Consider the following 20,601-nt stretch of genomic DNA (forward strand, 5'->3'; position numbering starts at 1 on the left):
AGCCAAGTGAACTAGTTAAATCTTTTCAATCCAGAGCAGTGTTTACTTTTACTGTAAATCTCACAAACCTGCATTCCCAGCCACAAATTCTTACATATAACATTTCAGTTACAACTCATGTTTGAGATGAAAACCCAACTTTGGATTCTGAAAGGAGAATGGAGATGTGTACACACAGGAACGTACAGGATTGAGAAAGGCCATTGCGTTTCATCTGCTTGATCAGAGTGCAAACAGTGAGTGTTACGGTACTAGTGCTTTCTGAAGGAGTTTTTAATTGTGAAGAAAACCATAATTAGATGGCCTGCTGTCTGGTTGCAACAACAACTTGTATTTATACAGCACCTTTAACATGGAGAAACATCGCAAGGCGCTTCACAGAGGCGTAATCAGACAAAAATCAACACCAAGTAAAGGAGGAGATGGAGGGGTGACAAAGCTAAGTCAAAGACACGACAAAAGTTATCTTGTGTGGTCAGTTATCTAAATCAAGAGATTCCATGGTCATTTCATTGATTGACAGCTGTAATAATCATGTTCCATTGGTTTAGTGTATCTCAGTAGTTGAACATGGTCGATAGCTGATTTCTTTTCTCGATGAAGTGATGAGTGTAAGTGTTGCAACACTTAGCACCTCAAGGTCTTAACCCCACCTGGAGAGTAAGAGCAAGAGATGCAAAATTTAACCTGGAATATTACTTTAAATTGACCTGAGAGTGTAGAACCAGGGGGAACACAGTTTCAAACTAGAGAAGGTACTTCTAGGACTGACACCAGGAAATTCTTCTTCAGACAAAGAGCGATCAACACGTGGAATAAACTACCAGATGGAGAGCAGTGGAGGCAAAAACCCTGGAATTATTTAAGAAACAATTGGACGCTACAATAGGAGAGGGGAGGCATTGGGATCTCTCTTAGATTGGATTGATCAAATGGGCCGAATGGACTTGACCATCCTTAATCATCTAGTGAGAAACAAAGAGAAAGGAAGTGGGGGGAGGAGGGGAAGAGAAGAGACCGAGCGAAGTTTCACACCGTTAGTCCTAGCAGGATTCAAAATGAAGTACAAACGGTGAAAGGATGCTCTGCTGGCCCACTAGGCCATTGAGTCTCCTGGGTGATGGCTTCAACTGATAATCTTGAAAGGTCTTTAGAATTAAGCAAAATAATTGACATATTATCCCATTAAAATTCTTATTCTCAAAAATATTCTTAATTCTCAAAATTCCCATCACTCATCTTATCCAAGTAAAACCAAATTGCTTCCTGTCCAATTCCAGGAACACGACTGTTGCATTTATAACAGAAGTACTTGCTGTACTGATACCTTCTGTCACGACGTCTCTTGCATGAAGGCGGCTGGACTCAAACTGCCCACAATCTTGGTGCTTCAGGGAATATATTATACAAGTAATTTGCTGCCCATCGGTGAAGAGGACTCAAACAAAATGCAAGCAGACTCGGTTGCTTGTGATTGGTCAATATGCGATAAAGCCAATGATTTTTTTTAAATCTACAATGACAGATGTGAATTTGGCCTCCAAAACAGCTTTCTTTCTAAAAATGTCAACTTCAAAAAGGATTTTTAAAAAAAAAATCTGCCGCTATAAAGAAAGTTTAGTCGTTACATTTTGCCTTTTAAAATAATGTAAACTTAAATTTGAGCATTGGGGATAGGCTGAAGTGCGTTCGTAATACTGCACAGTGTAAAGTCACACATGTATTCCTATCCAGGACACAGGCCATTCGGCCCAACCAGTACATGTTGGCATTTACCCTCTATACGAGAAAATAGTTTGATACACACATACATCTGTATGCCATCAGGCCCCAGTGTAAAGCCTCTACTATCTTAAAAGAAATAGGCCCTGTAATTCCTTTGGGATTCTGCCGATCTCATGGTGCAACTTCTGCCCCTGCCCCCCCCCCAAGAAAGGGCAGAGACTTGGTTAAGTCAGGTCTCCACCATTTCTGGGAGTTTCCGCAATGACTTTGGTCTGCCCTTTGCAAGTAAAATGACAGGCTGGTGGCGGAGACTCCCTGAACCTGGACTTCCCTATCCCAGCCATGGATGGGGACCTGGTGTTGCAGTATGATGAAGGGTGCTGGAATACAAGGGTGCACGTGGGCCCCATTAGTAGCCGTCCAGGCCTAGCAAGTGGTGGTGCGTTACCTCTTCTCGCTCTCCTCAACCTCGCCACAGCATTAGATACACTGGACCATGCCACCTTGCTCCGTATTTGAAGTAACGGACAGAAAAATCGAGTCGGCTCCCTTGGGGGGGGTGCAATAGCCCCAAGAACAGGACTATCTGCCCCCTAAACTTTGAGTGGAGCTTTATAGTTCTCTAGTCAAACTACATCATGAATACGTTATCCAGTTCTGGTCACCAAGATATGAGAGAGATGTTCAAGCACTGGAGGCAGAGCAAAGAAGAGCCACAAGTCCCCACCAGCAAAGGACTGGAGTTACGAGGAGGCTTGAGGAACTTGCGTTTTCAGCTTAGAAAGGCGGCATCACAGAGGTGCCAACATAGATTTTCAGGGGGTGGGGGTAAACAACGCCAGCATAGATGGGCCGGAGTTTGTGGGGGGGGGGGGGGGGTGGGGGAGGAAAAACAGTGGGAGCAGAGACTGAGCAGCGAAGCAGAAGACGACACCATTATACTCTCCTCGTGTCCATAGCCTTGCTTTGAAGTCCTGCATAGCAGGCCACTAATGCACCAGGCTGTTTTCTGAAATCCCACTAAGTGGTAACAATAGCAGAGTAAATGTATTGCACTCTGCACTTCAATTGCTTCCACAGGTCAGGGCCCCAAACTGGCCCCCAATACCGAGCACATGATCTTTCTTCATTGCCCAACTAGCTCCATCACCCATGCCTCCAGCTCTATTCAATGTCTATCTATTGCACTGACAAGTATGAGCGGAGCTGATCAAAGTGTCTGTATGGGAGGGTAAGTCATCTCTGACTAATCTAGTAGAATTTTATTTTTTTGAGGACAAGAGAGAGTCTATGAATGCTGTCTATATGGACTTCCATAAGGTATTTGATAAGGTTCCACACACAAAATTAGCAAAAAATGAGTACAGAATTGGAGGTAGTCATTTGACATGGGTTAGTAATAGGTTGGGAGATAGGAGACAAAAAGTAGGGATAACAGGTCTGTCCTCTGATTGGTGGGATGAGACAAGTACTGGGGCCTCAGCTTTTCGCCGTATATATTAATGACCTGGATGAAGAATTACAGAGTTGTAAACCCGCCAAGTTAGTTGTGTAGATGGGAGCAGGAAGTTACAAAGTCACAGACAGACTAAGTGAGTGGGCAAAGCCGTGCTAGATGGCGTTCAATGTGGGCAAGCGTGAGGTAATCCACTTTGGATTTGAGAAAGACAAATCAAAATATTTTCTTCATTGGGAGAGTGTAGGAGCTGTGGAGAAGCAAAGGGATTTCGTTGTCCATGTACACAAATAACTAAGAGCTAGTACTTAGGTACAAAACCTAATCATGAAGGCTAATGGAACTTTGACCTTAACCTCAAGGGTGTTAGAATACAAAAGTGAGAAAGTTATGCTTCAGTTGTACAAAGCCATGGTCAGACCCCATCTGGAGTACTGCATTCAGTTTTGGGCACCAAAATTCACGAAGGATCAATTGGCCTTTGAGGGGGATCAGTGCAGATTCACCAGAACAACACAATGGCTTTAAGAGTTAAATTATGAGGACAGGTTGTGCATACCTGGTTTGTATTCCTCGAGTTTAGAAGGTTAAGGGGGTGATCTAATCAGGGTCTTTAAAACAATAAAGGGATTCGATAGGGCAGATACAGAAAAATTATTTCCTCTGCTGGGGGAATCCAGAACAAGGAGGCATCATCTTAAAATTAGAGCCAGGCCATTCAGGAGTGAAATCGGGAAACCGTTTTTCACACAAAAGGGTAGTGGGAATCAGGAATGCTCTCCCCAAAAGGCTATGAATGCTGGGTCAATTGAAGCTTTCAAGACCAAGCTCGATAGATTTGTTGTTAGACAAGTGTATTAAGGTATATATGGAAGCAAGATGGGTAAATGGAGTTAAAGATACAGATCAGCTATGGTCGAATAGAATGGCAGAACAGGCTCTAGGGCTGAACGGCCTACACCTGTTCCTATGTAGGGACTGGCTGCTGTTGACTGCCAACTGACTGGTTGCTGGTGGTTTGCTAAGAACTGGTAGCTGATGGACGGCCGGCAAGTCATGAGAGCATGTATACAATATGTAGACAAGAAAAAGTGCATTTCAAAACATGGGAAAACGTACTGAAAAAAAATCAGTCAAAAGTCAGAAATTTCCTGGGTTGGGGGGGGGGGGGGGGGGGAAAGAGAATGCCCCCAGTCCCCTGAAAGACATCCTTATGCATGATGTACATGATACTCCACTGGAGACATCCAATATGAGGTGGGGGCAGAAATTTTAAGCCAGTGATATGAGCAACCAAAGACTAATTCAATTTATGAGATGCCATTTATCATTTGTTTTGAGATAAAATATAAATAGGTAAAAGACTGCATGATTCAGCCTATTTGGTTGGGACTACCTATAGGCTTAGCCTAGCGTAGTGTAATTTTTTGGCAGTGTGGGAAAAAGGAGCGATAGCGTGACCCTATAAAATGAAATTTAGATGAAATGAGATTTGAACTAGGTTACATTTCCTTTTTGATATACGACTGTAATTGCAACTCACTGGAAATACACTTTGATTAGAACACCACTGTTGATCTGTTGACACAAGCCAACACTTGCCGCTGTTAACAAAATCTATTCAGTGCCATGCACACTGAATAGTGCTCTGCATATGGTGCAGAATCCAATTATCACATACTGTAAGTGAAAGCCTGAAGTTTGCCTTTACTATAATTTTTTTCCAATGTTGGTTTTTGGGCACCTTTCAAGGGCCTGAAGCTCTTGCCCCATAAAAGTGATTTCAATAATAGCAGCATGGGTTACAATCATAGATTTTCCAGAACAGCTTAATCCATTACAACTTCTCAAGGTCTGTAATGCATTCAAGTTAACTTTGTAACTACCTCACCTCCTTGCAGCGTCCTTGTTTCGTGTTAGATTTTAAGACAAATAGGCTGGAATATTTAAAACTGCACCAGCTTTTTGATATGGTGGACAAATCAACAGGTTGTCATTTCTACATTTTAATTCAGTGAGTACTTGTTGACAGTATCTGAGCAACAAATCGTACTGAAGTCTGTGGCACATTGGATATCCCTAAACCAATTTAATCCAACAGAATCAAGGGACAGAAACCTTACATCTCCACAATCTAGGCATCTCTTTCCTCCCTTCCATCTCCAATGTAGCAATACATTTCCATCTCCAGAACGTGGGAATAACTTTCCTCCCCAACACCTCCAGAATGTAGGAATAGCTTTTCTCATTTCCAACTCTAGAATGTAGGAATAGCTTTTCTTTAAAAATTCTCAGGCACCCCAGTGTGTAAATGGTATGGTATCCAATTATGCAGAGCAAGAAGGTGGCGGTGTGTGGAGAGTTAACTGCATTGGAGACAGGAATGTCTAATCTGGGAAAAACTATACGAGACCAGCGATTTTTCCCTACTGCAGCGTACAGTGCAGGGTCTGTTCTTTAAGCAAAGCAACAGCACCAGGTAGAGGCCCAGCAAGATCTCTTGCATCAGCTGATTTATCATTCCAAGGGGAAAGGGTATGCTTCGTGTAGTGTGTGGATCTGCCTGTGCAATCGCCAGCAACAACTTGCATTTATGTAGCGCCTTTAACATACAAGGTATCCCAAGGCACTTTATAGGGAATGATGAGGGCAGCTTGTTAATGGGGTACAGAGAAGTGTAGGGATTTGGAGAGGAGGGGTAGCTGACTGAAGGCTCTGCCTCTAATGGTAGAGTGATGAGAGGGGGGATGTAAAGTCAGAGGACTGAAAGGTATGAGGGGGCATGGAGGAGGTTGCAGTGCTACAGAAGTGAAAGGCTATGGAGAAGTTTGAAGAGGAAGACAGGATTTTAAATTGGATGCATTGGATGCTGGGCCATCAAGTCTTAGTACACAGGATCAGATGCAGGCAGCTGGGTGGGGGAGGGGAGATAGTGGCCAAGACAGGAAATGTTGCCCGGTGCGGGGGAGGGGGAAATTGGGTGGAAGTAAATAGTATGGGTGATGGAAAGGATGTGGGATAGGAAGCTCAGCTCATGGTTGGACTTGATGCTGAGGTTGTACAGAGTTTTAGTCAGCCTGAATGAGCGGCTGGGGGGTGGGGGGAGCGTAGAAACGGAATCAGTGGCTGGGCAGCAGAGCTCACGGCAGGTGCTGATACCGATAGCTTTGGTCTTCCAGTCTGGACTAAACTGATCTCCGTGGGGAAGCTGCCACTGGCCTCAAGTTTGCACAGGCGATAAAACAGCAAGTTCCCCAATTGCTATCTGGTAACCTCTGCTGGGTAATTATTGCAGGTGGGCGTCAGGTAGTAACAGCATTGGGCTTGGCTCTGATTCCTAATGGCGTTAAATAGCCTACCTGCATTTTCTGCCTGGGCTAAAATTACTATTAATAGCGAGTTGGGAAAGATAAAGAAGGGAAGCTGATGCTTTTGTGATTATTACCCTCCAGGCTGGGAAGGAGAAAAAGGCTGGAATTAAAATTTAAATTAATAGTTTCCAGATGGAAATCTGTATTTTTTTTTAAAAAAGAGCTTCTTATCGGAGTAGACCTTGCATCTCCCGGCGGCGTGGTGTTGTTGTTATGCAATTTGACCACTTCCCTGGGCCATTATGAGTCTTGGAGCAATTCAACGGCCAAGCTCGCCCTTAGTTACCATTATTATAAAAAGCTCTGGTTATACCCCATTTAGGGGTTCTGGGCACTGCACCTCAAAGGATATATTGGCCTCGGAAGGGGTGCAGCATAGTCACCAGAATGAAACCAGGGCTAAAAGGGTTAAATTATGAGGACAGGTTGTGTAGACTAGGCTTGTATTCCTTTGAGTATAGAAGATTAAGGGTTGATCTAATTGAGGTGTTTAAGATGATTAAAGGATTTCATAGTCCAGACCGAGGGGGCATAACCTTAAAATTAGAGCTAGGCATTCAGGGGGTGATGTTAGGAAGCACTTCACACAAAAGGGTAGTGGAAGTCTGGAATTGAAAACTTCAAAAAAAACAAGATTGATAGATTTTTGTTAGGTAAGGGCTATGGGACCAAGATGGGTAAATGGAGTTGAGGTACAGATCAGCCATGATCTCACTGAATGTCAGAACAGGCTCATGGGGCTAAATGGACTACTCCTGTTGCTAATTGTACTCCGATGTATTTTTCATGGATCCCTTAACAGCTAAAGGTGCTTACTCATAGTCAGTAGGGTTGGATTAGGTTTCATTTATAGTGATTTCTTATGCCGTTACCTTCTTGAAGCTGGCCCTTTTAATGTGTTCCATCCCAGCCATTCTGCACAAGCTGTCGACGGTGGGCTCATATTTCACTTGTAGGTACATGATAAAGGAGTGTTGCTTTTTCAATGCAGATTTCAGCAACCTTTGTAAAGTTCCTTCACTGTGTTGTTCTTGCAGTCTATGTATTTCAGGAGGTGTCAAGCCAGTTATCACGATGGCTACGGAAGCTCTGAGATTTAGCAATTCCAATGTAACACAAACACAAACATACACGACTTACAAACCAGACCTGAAATTTACAGCTGAAGCCTACACTGATTGAAATTCCTAATAAATAGCCCTTGTAGAGCAATTTGTCTCAGAATTCTCCATTTTGACACTGGTGTGAACATCATTATGGGCTCCAAGTCCTGTCTACCTTTCAAGCAGACGAATCAGAATCAGAATGGGGGGGGGGGGGGGGAGAAAAAAGATGGAAAGAAGCATTGACTTGAATTCCTTCATACAATTCAGGCTTTACCCCTCCATCCACCCCCCACAAACCCAGATACACATCAACACCGAGACTGCATTTTCCACAAGTAGACAAAATCTCCCACGAACATAATGCTGTATATTTACTTTCTGCCATTTTAAGTTAGCATAGGCCAGGGCTAACAATTAACTCTGGATATAGTGAATCGCTTATGGGAATGACTACACTGCCTGTCAATTCAGATGATGTAACGTATTCCATCACCTTGAACAGGCTAAACCAATGCCCAGATGTACTTGCAACTAAAAACTAAGCACGGAAGCAAAAACTGACAAGATATTCAACAGCCCAATGTTTGTATGAGGGACCATGATGCCAAAAAAAATGCAGATGCCGGAATCAGACAAAGAGAGAGAATGCTGGAAACACAACAGGTCAGTCAGCATTTGTGGAGAGAGAAGAGTTAAGGTTTCAGTTGTAGACTCATCAGAATTGAACCGGTCACCAGCAATTTCTTTCAGTTTTGACAAAGGAGCCACGTCTGTTCACTCAAAAAGGGTTAAATTATGAGGACAGGTTGCACAGACTAGGCTTATATTCCCTCAAGTATAAAAGATTAAGAGGTGATCTAATTGAAATGTTTAAGATGATTAAAGGATTTGATAAGGTAGATAGAGAGAAACTATTTGCTCTGGTGGGGGAGTCCAGAACATGGGAGCATAACCTTAAAATTAGAGCTAGGCCGTTTAAGGAGTGATGTCAGGAAGCACTTCTTCACATAAAGGGTAGTGAATTCTGGAACACTCTTCCCCAAAAAGCGGTTGAGGCTGGGGGTTGGGGCTGTCAATTGTAAATTTCAAAACTGAGATTGATGGGTTTTTGTTAGGCAAGGGTATTAAGGGTTACAGAACCAAGGCAGGTAGGTGGTGTTAAGATACAGATCAGCCATGGACCAAATGAATGGGTGGAACAGACTCGATGGGCTGAATGGCCTGCTCCTGTTCTTAAGTGGGATCGGTCCACAAGGGATTAATATATCCTTTTTTAGAAACCCCACCCCCAGCATTCTTTAGAGTGTCTTAGGATATAGCAGCTTCCTTGGATGAATCAGATGAGCCTCGTCTGGTTCGTTAAACAATCTGCAGCCTCCAAGTGCATCTTACAGGGCGGGTTGTTCCATGTAGAAAAGGTTAGCCTCAAATGCCATGCAGCCTGGTGCGTCCTCGTCAAACCACTAGAAAATTCACGTCTTTTTCTACAGTGCCTTCAATCAATCATAAATCAAAAGACACACTCAGCCCTCACCATCATAAAAGAAATACCATGAAGACAATCACAGTGTAGTGGAACACAATGGCTCAAGACCCAAGTACCTCATATTCACCTGAAAACATACAATTCACAGTAGCTTTATCTTAACAGATTCCTGATAAAAAAGGAGTGTGCCTTTTCTTGCGGCCTCATTGCTGTTTTCCATTTGGAACCCTAGCTTTTTGAACTACACAAAACCAAAAGGTCGAAATTCATATTTTCGTCACACTCCCGGCAAAGAGAACCAACACCTGAGCAAGACTCAGTGCAGGGCAAAGTCACACCTGCATTTGTGGCACTGAAGGGTAAGGACATCTCTGTTGCCTTCCTCTCCCATTCCTTTGCAGTCTTCGGCTGAGTAAAAGTATGGCTCTAGCTTGCTACAGTTCTTGTACATACTTGTGTTTCTTTCCCTCCCACCCCACCAGCATTGCGATTTCAAATTTTACCAATGTAAACATTGGGTATGAGAACTGGAACTCGCTGCCACACCTTGGTCGGGTGAGGGGGGGAGGGGTGATAATTTTAACCTAACCCAACCACAGGAATAGGGTGGGTTCAGCTCTAAGCATTAAAAAAAATCAGGCAGGGTGTAAAACGGGTGTCCAACTCGAACCCACCTCCTTACCACTGGGCAGGTTAACTATGCTCATGGAGTGGTTGAAGCAGATAGCTTTGATGCACACATGAGGGAGAATGGAAGAGAGAGATACAAGGGCAGGTTGGGAAGAAGCTCGTGTGGAGTATAAACACCGGCTTAGACCAGTTGGGCCGAACGGCCTGTTTCTGTTCTATGTAAAGAATACTCCTGCACTAGACACATTGGGTGTTAAGAAAGCACAGGATGAAGAGAGTCCATTTGACCCATCAAGCCTGTCCCTTGCATCAACCATGTACAATCTGCTCCATCATGGAAAGGTTTTGCCAAAATTTTTCCATGCCCCCGAATCAAGCAAGCTCCCAGAATCGTTGACATAAGAAATAGGAGCAGGAGGAGGCCAATCAGCCCCTCGAGCCTGCTCCGCCATTCAATAAGATCATGGCTGATCTGATCCTAACCTCAAATTTAAATTCATGTCCAATTTCCTGCCCGCTCCCCATTTGGCTTTTCCGAGCACAACACTCCCATAGTCCCAACCACTTGGGGGTCAACAGGTACAGAAATGGGAGCCCAGAGAGTGAAAGTGCACTGAGATATTAGTAACCAGTCAGCTAACAGGTTTGCACGAAATCCCTTTTCCCGCTACTTAAAGATAATGTTAACTGGTTAGCACCTTTAATGAAATAGCAAAGGAATATCATGGATGCATCCAAAAGGTTCTTGAGAGTCACTGAGATTACACCTCCAGTCTAACACTTAAGAGCCTCAGTGTGACTGTCGAACCATAACCAGTTAATCACTCCTTCAAGTCTGAAATTTTCTTAGTGATTTTCACAAAGAAAAAAGATTTTTCTGCCATGGAATATTGGCAGAACTGACAAGTGAACATCAAGTCCAGAATTTTGATTGTAATTATGCAGTATTAACCTACAGTATTCCTAAAGTAAACCACCAGTAGGAAAAGTAGTATTTTTCATGTTACAATGCAGTCCTCAAAGGGTTAAGTAGTCCCCCAAATTAAACCGCACCCACCGTTTGGTGTCGCAGGAAGTGTCATACCTACACGATGTGTGACATTACCTTTGCTTTATTACTTACCAAATATATTGATCAAAGATATAATTTTACTGGTAATCTGAGGTCACTATCCGATCACCCTTACTAATGGAAAACTTGAATTCCATTCAGCGTGATGCAAGTTTATACCTGTAGATTGGGCACGTTACCAAGAACAGACTGAAGAACTAGCTATATCCTCAAAAGCCAGACTGTGCAATACAGAGAACATGTGCCTCTAAAACCATGGGGTAAAGGCTCTTTGTTGATCCCAATAAGATTACAATTCTGATTTTTTTTTAAACCCTTTAAATGCCAGAAAATCAGTCCAGCTTTCAAAACCTCAACAATTTTTCCTTTGTCCAATATTTCATTATAAAAATGGATTGGAGAAATTGAGTTTAATGATAAATATAAGAAAATACGATTAAAAATATAATGGATGCGCTCATGAGTGACCGAGCATGGAAGACATCCATTGAGATGCTGAATTTCTCACTCACTTTAAGGGTTAATCATTCTATCTTGTAAAACATTACCTCGTTTGCCAGATCACTGAAAATATCCAACATAGAACAATATATCCACCCAGAAGATTCAGATTGAGGCTTTTAACTCTTGCATAACTTGAATATTTGCAAATTACAAACAAAAGAAAGATAATGTTTGGTTCATCCACAATACCTGCCATTAAAAGTGATATTGGACAAAAGGAAAAGACTGGTGGGTTTTAAATGCTGAGATGTTCTTCTGGTATTCTGTGGTTTAAAGAATAAGAACTGTAATAATCTTATTCAAATCCGCCTCATTTAATGGAAAGCCTGGTACAGACACCCATACTCTCAGAATCCAGACAGACTAAATAAGCACGAAGGACGAATCTCCCAGTTAGTTGTACCGTTGTCTCCCATTATCAACCCCTGACACACACCATGCACTGTAAATAATCGACAGTCAATTCCTCAACCATTATTTCAATCGGAAAATGGGAGTGTTCCTCACAGATATTCCAAAGATCATAATTTAGAAGTCTCACGCTTAAAACATGATCCATAATTCAACTTAGAGAAAAAAAATCTTACTACAATTTTGATTTACTTTCACTTTTCTCCCATTAAAATCAATGCCCTCCGTTAAACTAGAGATGATATCGATTGCTAATATCGATACGAATATCGCATACTAAAATGTCATTAAGCCAGAAAATAGTAAACGCCAATAATAAAATGCCAGCACTATTAACATGTGGGACCCTTTAAACAATGTTGCTCTGGTCAAATGCTCATTAACGAGAATTTTAGACTGCTCTTTAATGTTGCTTCACGTTAGCATGAATCCTACTGAAGTCTCATTTAAAAGCCCTACACTGAACACACCCATCAGCACCAGGCGTAAACAAAACCAGCTCCCATTCTAGCAAGTTCCTTTTCTGAATTTAAATTGTACTGTCCACTGGATGCACGAAACTTTGCTTTATGGATGTTCTGGGATTTTAACAGGCAAGAAAAGTGGGCAATAAATATAATGCATTTTTTTTTAAAAAAGTGTTATTCGTTTACCTTTTTACCCCTCTTCTTCCTGTGAGCAGGTTTTGAAGCATTTTTCTTTGATTCCTCACTCATCTTTATATGTTTAGTATATTAAGGGAAAGAGCGCACTCCAGTTATTCCGACATCCAGTGTTGTTTGCATATAATCGAGATACCATCAAAGGCTCAATCCATGTGACGACGTCTCAGAGACAGACAAATGCATGACTGCTCGTTAAACACAACATCACCAGTTCAATTGGTACAGCTGGTCCAAATCTCGAGATTCCCTCTTCCTCCACAGCAGAATTTGGCTGCTCCAAACTCAAAATAAATTTAGTCCCCCACTTTCCAAAAAAAAACCCATTAATATCCTCTCTTCATTTTACATCGTATGCTACTAATTTGTCTCTCGCCACTGCTCTGTAATCCCCAGTCTCCGAAACTCACACAGGAATTAAACTGAAGACTGCTGATAAGGTCTCTGTAGCTTTTCTCATGTCAATGAATTTCTCTGTCTATAGCCAAGGAGAGAGAGGAAAAAAAATAATCAGCTGTAATTTGCTCGCATCGCCACTACGTTGGGACTAACCAAAACACACGGTAAGGTCCTGCCAGAAAAGGAAGCCTCGAATGACTGGTGTGGGATTGGGTTCCAGTCATCTCTAGAGAGACCACTCCCATCAGTGCGCGTGACTCAAGAAAGAATAACAGACATTGCTGTTATTCAAGATATATAGAGAAATACTAACAAACGTTCTTAAAAACCTCAACATAAATGGATCTTTTTTAAAAGAAAAACCACACCCATATATATCTCAAGACTGGACCATCGCATAAGTCAGACTAATAAACACCAGCATTTAAGTATTAGCTAAAACCAGAATTTGACTATTTTAAATTTTAACCTAATCAGGTTAAACCAATCCCATCAGCTAATATGTCCCAGTAAATCAATACAGGCAATTAACCATTTAATACATTAAGGGAGGAACTACTTTGCTGATGCATACTGAAGCCCTGTCTTCAATAGGTATCCACCACCTGCCTGTATTCATATACAAATCATCAAGACCAAGCAGTTTGAAGACCCCTCAAATTCCTGCATGAATGGAACAGCAGTGCTGTTAGCAAATAGCCCTCTCCTGTCCAGCTGCTGCCTGTAGCTGTGAACTATGGCCTCCCTCCCTCCGGAAAGTGATCTGACTGGATTATGGCCACTACTGCACTTGTTGGTTCCTGACTATATCATAAGTCTTCATAAAAAAGATCAATCAGCCACTGACTATTGGAAAATAAGCATATTTACAAATCTTTTTGAGCAATCATCTGTTGCACATTATACAAATGACAATGCATTATACCAATGTCTGTTGGACAGTTCACACGGTGCATCGCACCACTATAATTGATTCCGATGAAATACGGCAAGTAAAACACAGAAATAACATTACAGCAAGACGTTGGAGTAAATGGTTCATGTGAAGTGCAGTGAGGAAGTGAAGATTTTACAACAAATAAATATCATTTGGGCGCACTGCTCACTACAAGTACAGCCCCTGCTGGAAGTCTAGTCACGAGCTCCCTTTTAATGGTTTTAAAATTCACAATAAAAAATGATGCACCTCAGGCCTGAAGATATAACCACATTTGAGAGAAAAAGACAACTTACATTTATATAGCGCCTTTCTCGATCTTAGGACATCCCAAAGTGCTTTACAGCCAATGAAGTATATTTGAAGTGTAATCACTGTTGTGATGTAGGGAAACGTGGCAGCCAATTGGTGCACAGCAAGGTCCCACAAATAGGAATGAGATTATGACCAGATCATCTGTTTTGGTGATGTCAGAGGAAGGATAAATATTGTCCAGGACCCCGGGAGAACGTCCCTGCTCTTTGAAATAGTGCCATGGGATCTTTTATGTCCACCTGAGGGGGCAGACGGGGGCCCCAGTTTAACGTCTCATCTGAGAAACACCACCTTTGACAGCACAGTACTTCCTCAGTACCTAATACTTGACTAAGGACCAATAAAGAGATCTGAAATTCAGATTCCAGTCACTTAGGTGCTGTTCTGTTATTTTTGTAATGTTCTGTTATTTTCTGAGAAGTGAGTGATCTTTTAAAAGCAATCACCAGTAAATGGTTAGGGGCTTGATTTTTAAATGCTTTGCCGTTTGCTTACATACATACTTGTTTAAAAATAGATCCTCACTTTAGGCTTTTATAATTGTGTAGCTTTAAATTCTGAAATTTATCTTTACTCTTCTTGTGACCTGAGCGTAGGTCTGCAAAGATTTATACTTAATAAAATTGAAATTTGGCACGTTGCAGCTTCTGCAGTTTGGCAACTAGTCCATTTATCCCATGCAATAGTGCAAATTGCAAGAATGATCCATACTTGCAACATTCAATAGTGTAAACCAATTCTACAAAGGTGAGACAACCAGAGAAATAGCATCGAAAACAACGAAAGCGACATTTTTCACACCTCAACAGGGACACTCCAAAAGAATCAGCCAGAAGGGGACAAAAAAAAATCTTAATTGTTCATTCGCTTGGGGAGAATGGACAACTGAGACAAAGATTAATCTCTCATACCATCACTGAGAGGTCAATAGTTCAACCCTATAATTTACAGTGAAGAAGTGAGTCATGCTTCATGTGACGGTCCCATTGATATTGACTGCTAATGTACCAAGAAGCTTCAACTTCTGATTGAATGCCTCCTGACCAACCCAAGTAAAGTTTGCCAATATTTTGTTCATCAAAAAACTATGTACCAGCCATTTTGAACGACTTGATTTAGACAAGGATTCACCCAGCTGTTCTCTCCTGTATGAAGAAAACAGTTCATCAGAGGTTGGTGTAACCTTTCTCTATCCATGTAAAAAGTTCTACTCACATCCCAATGCTGATACATTTCCTCTTCCGCCTCTGCCAGTTAGCTCATTTGGTAGCAACCTCACCTTGGAGTCAGAAGATTGTGGGTTCAAGCACCATTATGAATTTGAGCACATAATAATGCATTACTAAAGGAGTGCTGTGTTGTTAGAGTGCCAACCTACTGATGAGAAGTCAAACTGAGGCCTGGTCTGCCTATTTAGGAGTATGTAAAAGATCCCATGGTACTATTCAAAGAAGAGCAGGGGAATTGCCTCAGTGTTCTGGATACAGCAAAGGCTATGGGCCCAGACAACATCCCAGCTGTAGTACTGAAGACGTATGCTCCAGAACTAGTTGCACCTCTAGCCAAGCTGTTCCAGTACAGCTACAACACCTGCATCCACCCGACAATGTGGAAAATTGCCCAGGTATGTCCTGTCCACAAAAAGCAGGACAAATCCAATCCGGCCAATTACCGCCCCATCAGTCTACTCTCAATCATCAGGTGGTGGAGATGCCGGTGATGGACTGGGGTTGACAATTGTAAACAATTTTACAACACCAAGTTATAGTCCAGCAATTTTATTTTAAATTCACAAGCTTTCGGAGACTTCCTCCTTCCTCAGGTAAACATTTACCTGAGGAAGGAGGAAGTCTCCGAAAGCTTGTGAATTTAAAATAAAATTGCTGGACTATAACTTGGTGTTGTAAAATTGTTTACAATTGTCAACCCCAGTCCATCACCGGCATCTCCACCACCTGATGATTGAGAGTAGACTGATGGGGCGGTAATTGGCCGGATTGGATTTGTCCTGCTTTTTGTGGACAGGACATACCTGGGCAATTTTCCACATTGTCGGGTAGATGCAGGTGTTGTAGCTGTACTGGAACAGCTTGGCTAGAGGTGCAACTAGTTCTGGAGCATACGTCTTCAGTACTACAGCCGGGATGTTGTCTGGGCCCATAGCCTTTGCTGTATCCAGAACACTGAGGCAATTCCCCTGCTCTTCTTTGAATAGTACCATGGGATCTTTTACATACTCCTAAATAGGCAGACCAGGCCTCAGTTTGACTTCTCATCAGTAGGTTGGCACTCTAACAACACAGCACTCCTTTAGTAATGCATTATTATGTGCTCAAATTCATAATGGTGCTTGAACCCACAATCTTCTGACTCCAAGGTGAGGTTGCTACCAAATGAGCTAACTGGCAGAGGCGGAAGAGGAAATGTTTACAATTCTCAATCATCAGCAAAGTGATGGAAGGTGTTGTCGACAGTGCTATCAAGCAGCACTTACTCACCAATAACCTGCTCACCGATGCTCAGTTTGGGTTCCGCCAGGACCACTCTGCTCCAGACCTCATTACAGCGTTGGTCCAAACATGGACAAAAGAGCTGAATTCCAGAGGTAAGGTGAGAGTGACTGCCCTTGACATCAAGGCAGCATTTGACCGAGTGTGGCACCAAGGAGCCCTAGTAAAATTGAAGTCAATGGGAATCAGGGGGAAAGCTCTCCAGTGGCTGGAGTCATACGTGGCACAAAGGGAGATGGTAGTGGTTGTTGGAGGCCAATCATATCAGCCCCAGGACATTGCTGCAGGAGTTCCTCAGGGCAGTGTCTTAGGCCCAACCATCTTCAGCTGCTTCATCAATGACCTTCCCTCCATCATGAGGTCAGAAATGGGGACGTTCGCTGATGATTGCACAGTGTTCAGTTCCATTCTCAACCTCTCAAATAAAGAAGCAGTCCAAACCCACATGCAGCAAGACCTGGACAACATCCAGGCTTGGGCTCATAAGTGGCAAGTAACATTCGTGCCAGATAAGTGCCAGGCAATGACCATCTCCAACAAGAGAGAGTCTAACCACCTCCCCTTGACATTCAACGGCATTACCATCGCCGAATCCCCCACCATCAACATCCTGGGGGTCACCATTGACCAGAAACTTAACTGGACCAGCCATATAAATACTGTGGCTACAAGAGCAGGTCAGAGGCTGGGTATTCGGCAGCGAGTGACTCACCTCCTGACTCCCCAAAGCCTTTCCACCATCTACAAGGCACAAGGCAGGAGTGTGATGGAATACTCTCCACTTGCCTGGATGAGTGAAGCTCCAACACCACTCAAGAAGCTTGACACCATCCAGGACAAAGCAGCCCGCTTGATTGGCACCCCTTCCACCACCCTAAACATTCACTCCCTTCACCATCGGCGCACTGTGGCTGCAGTGTGTACCATCCACAGGATGCACTGCAGCAACTCGCCAAGGCTTCTTCGACAGCACCTCCCAAACACGCGACCTCTACCACCCAGAAGGAGAAAAGCAACAGGCACATGGGAACAACACCACCTGCACGTTCCCCTCCAAGTCACACACCATCCCGACTTGGAAATATATCGCCGTTCCTTCATCGTCGCTGGGTCAAAATCCTGGAACTCCCTACCTAACAGGGTAGGGAGAAGCTTCACCACATGGACTGCAGCGGTTCAAGAAGGCAGCTCACCACCACCTTCTCAAGGGCAATTAGGGATGGGCAATAAATGCCGGCTTCACCAGTGATGCCCACATCCCATGAACGAATAAAAAAAAAATCCATCAACCAGCACCACTAAAATAGATTATCTGGTTGTTCATTTGCTGTTTGTGGGACCTTTCAGTGCGTACAGTTGACCACATCATCCTCCCCAAATGCCTCTCCTCAGCTCAGTGGGACTGCCCTCACTTGGTTCCATTCTTACCTATCCAATCATAGCCAGAGCATCTCCACCAATGACTTCTCTTTCAGACTCTGCTCCGTTGTTTCCAGAGTCCCCCAAAGATCTATCCTTGGCCCCTCCTCTTCCTAATCTATATGTTGCCCCTTGATGACATCATCCAAAGACATGGGGTCAGGTTCCACAAGTATGCTGACATCACCCATCTCTACCTCTCCACCACCTCTCTTGACCCCACTACTGCCTCTGTGTTGTCAGACTGCCTGTCCAATACGCAATCTTGGATGAGCCACAATTTCCTGCAGTTAAGCATTGAGAAGACCGAAGCCATCGTCTTCAGCCCCTGCCACAAACTCCCTACCTTCGCCACTGATTCCATCGGATTCCACAGCCACAGTCTCAGGCTGGTTGAACAAGACTGTTCACACACTTGGTGTTCTACCCATATCCTCTCCCTCACAAAGACTGTCTACTTCTATGTAACATCACCTGGCTCCGCCCCTGCCTCAGCCCATCTTCTCATCCATGCCTTTATCGCCTACAGACTCGACTGTTCCAATACACCGTGGCTGGCCGCCCATCCTCCACCCTCCATAAACTTCAGTTCAACCAAAACTCTGTTGCCCATATCCTATCCTGCTCCAAGTCCCACTCTCCAACCATCCCTATCCTCACCGACCTACTTCAGCTGCTGGTTCCCTAACGCCTCAATTTAAAATTCTCATCCTTATGTTTAAAGCCCTTCATGGCCTCACCCCTCCCTATCTCTGTACCCTCATCCATCCCTACAACCCCTCCTGTCCAAAACTCTGCATTCCTCCAACTCTGGCCTGTTGTGCATCTTCACTCCCTTCACCCCACCATTGGCGGCCGTGCCTACTGCTAACTAGGACCTGCACTCGGGAATTCTTTCCCTAAACCCCTCCGCATCTTATCCTCCCTCCCCTCCTTTAAGACCCTCCTTAAAACCTACCTCAAACTATTGGTCACCCCTTCTGATATCTCCTCCTTTGGCTCAGTGGCCATTTTCGTCTGATTATGCCTTCCGTGAAGTGTCTTGGGACTTTTTTTTTAAATGTTGAAGGCACCATATAAATTGTCTGCCCTCATTCTCCTACAAAACAACAAAAACTACACTTCAAAAGCAATCCTTTGGTTGTAAAGTACTTTGGGCAGTCTTGATAACATAATAAGGTGCACTGTAAGTACAAGTTCTTTCTTTTATAAACCAATGCAATTGATCAGGAAACCAACGGGATTTCCATTTGGATTGAGAAACTGCAACAAAAGGACATCAATGTGCAAAATCCAGGATAAGGAATCTCTTTATTATGGGGTTTAATGGAGCTGCATGCATGTTCAGATTGCAGCTCTAGCTTGTTGTGTTTTTTTGTCAATGCACAATACAAAATTACTGGCTCGTGGTTAAGAGGAGTGCAATTTCTAGAAGCGGTATTCAAATGTAAATAACTTTCCATTTCCTGTAAAACTGCTTGCTGAATCAAATAATCGTGTTTATTTAGCTCTATTAATACATTGCAAAGATAAATAAATGTAAATGGAGACTTCAGAAACAGAGTTCTGATCTGTATAAGAGTCCTTTAAGGCTGTGGGGGTCCCCTTGTAAATATTGACACATTCCACAGGCACCTCGTCCTAACACTAATGCAACATGATTTGTGACCTGATGCCATCCAGTAATGAGATTTCTCTTTCGAACATTGTTTACCCGCTGGAGCGTCAGTTACAGCAGTGTCTCATAATCATTAACGTTCATAAAATTAACAGCACCATCTTGTTTTTTTATAACTTGTAAATTCAGCAGGATTAATTGGATTGACGGTCAAGAGAGCTGAAGTGGAACTTTTATACTTTAGTGATGAAAGCGCTGAGAGGAAGAAAGAACTTGCATTCATACAGCACCTTTCACAGCCACAGGACATCCCAAAGCGGTTCACAGCGTAAGAAGTACTTTTGAAGTGTAGTCACCGTTGTAATGTGGGGAAAAGTGCATTATTTCTGTTTGTGGCTTAATTGAACCATGCAAAACCCTCCTCACAATACACCCGTCGGATTCACGTGTGTTTCAGGTGTCGGACCATCATCATCCCACAGACCGGTCGCAGATGATTCATTTGAGGTCTATCCCTCACCACCTCTTCTCTCCCTCTGTCGCCACTCAGCTCACTCCCATACATCTCAAGTAGTTGGGACCTTATGGATCCCAATCTGAAAACCACTATATTCCTTTGTTTGTACGTTCGAGCTACTCTGGTACCAGAGCCGACAGCACCACCACTCTCCTGGCTAATATCGTATCGTGCACAGTTTTGGCACCCGTTACAGAAATGACATCATAGCAATGGAAAAGGTGTAACACAGAACCACTAAAGCATTACCAGTGATGAGGAGGTTACAACTGAAGAGAGAATTGAGAAGATGGGGCTTTTCTTTTACTAGAGCTGAGAAGGTTAGGAGGTGATCTGACAGAGGGCTTCAGGATTACAAAGGATCATGACAATGTAAATAGTGAGAGATTGGGGTAAATTTTAACCCCACGAACAGGTGGGTTGGGGGGGGGGGGCGGGTTGGAAGGTAAAAATCGTAATGTAA

At 43.2% G+C, this 20,601-nt stretch overlaps 1 protein-coding gene across 3 annotated transcripts in view; it reads right to left on the bottom strand.

Moving 5' to 3' along the window:
- The window catches only part of ank3b (ankyrin 3b), a 467,733-nt gene extending 454,930 nt beyond the window's left edge, over nt 1-12,803 (bottom strand). The window contains exon 1 of one of the 3 annotated variants that reach the window (XM_068002597.1): nt 12,415-12,803. In XM_068002597.1, coding sequence (XP_067858698.1) covers nt 12,415-12,477 — 63 coding nt within the window. In that variant the 5' untranslated portion in view covers nt 12,478-12,803. The remainder of the gene's footprint in view (nt 1-12,414) is intronic. The other 2 variants (XM_068002595.1, XM_068002596.1) reach the window with 2 other exon arrangements.
- Between the last annotated feature and the right edge of the window lie 7,798 nt (nt 12,804-20,601).

Source organism: Heptranchias perlo, chromosome 21 (genome assembly GCF_035084215.1).
Source record: "Heptranchias perlo isolate sHepPer1 chromosome 21, sHepPer1.hap1, whole genome shotgun sequence".
Lineage (NCBI taxonomy): Eukaryota > Metazoa > Chordata > Chondrichthyes > Hexanchiformes > Hexanchidae > Heptranchias > Heptranchias perlo.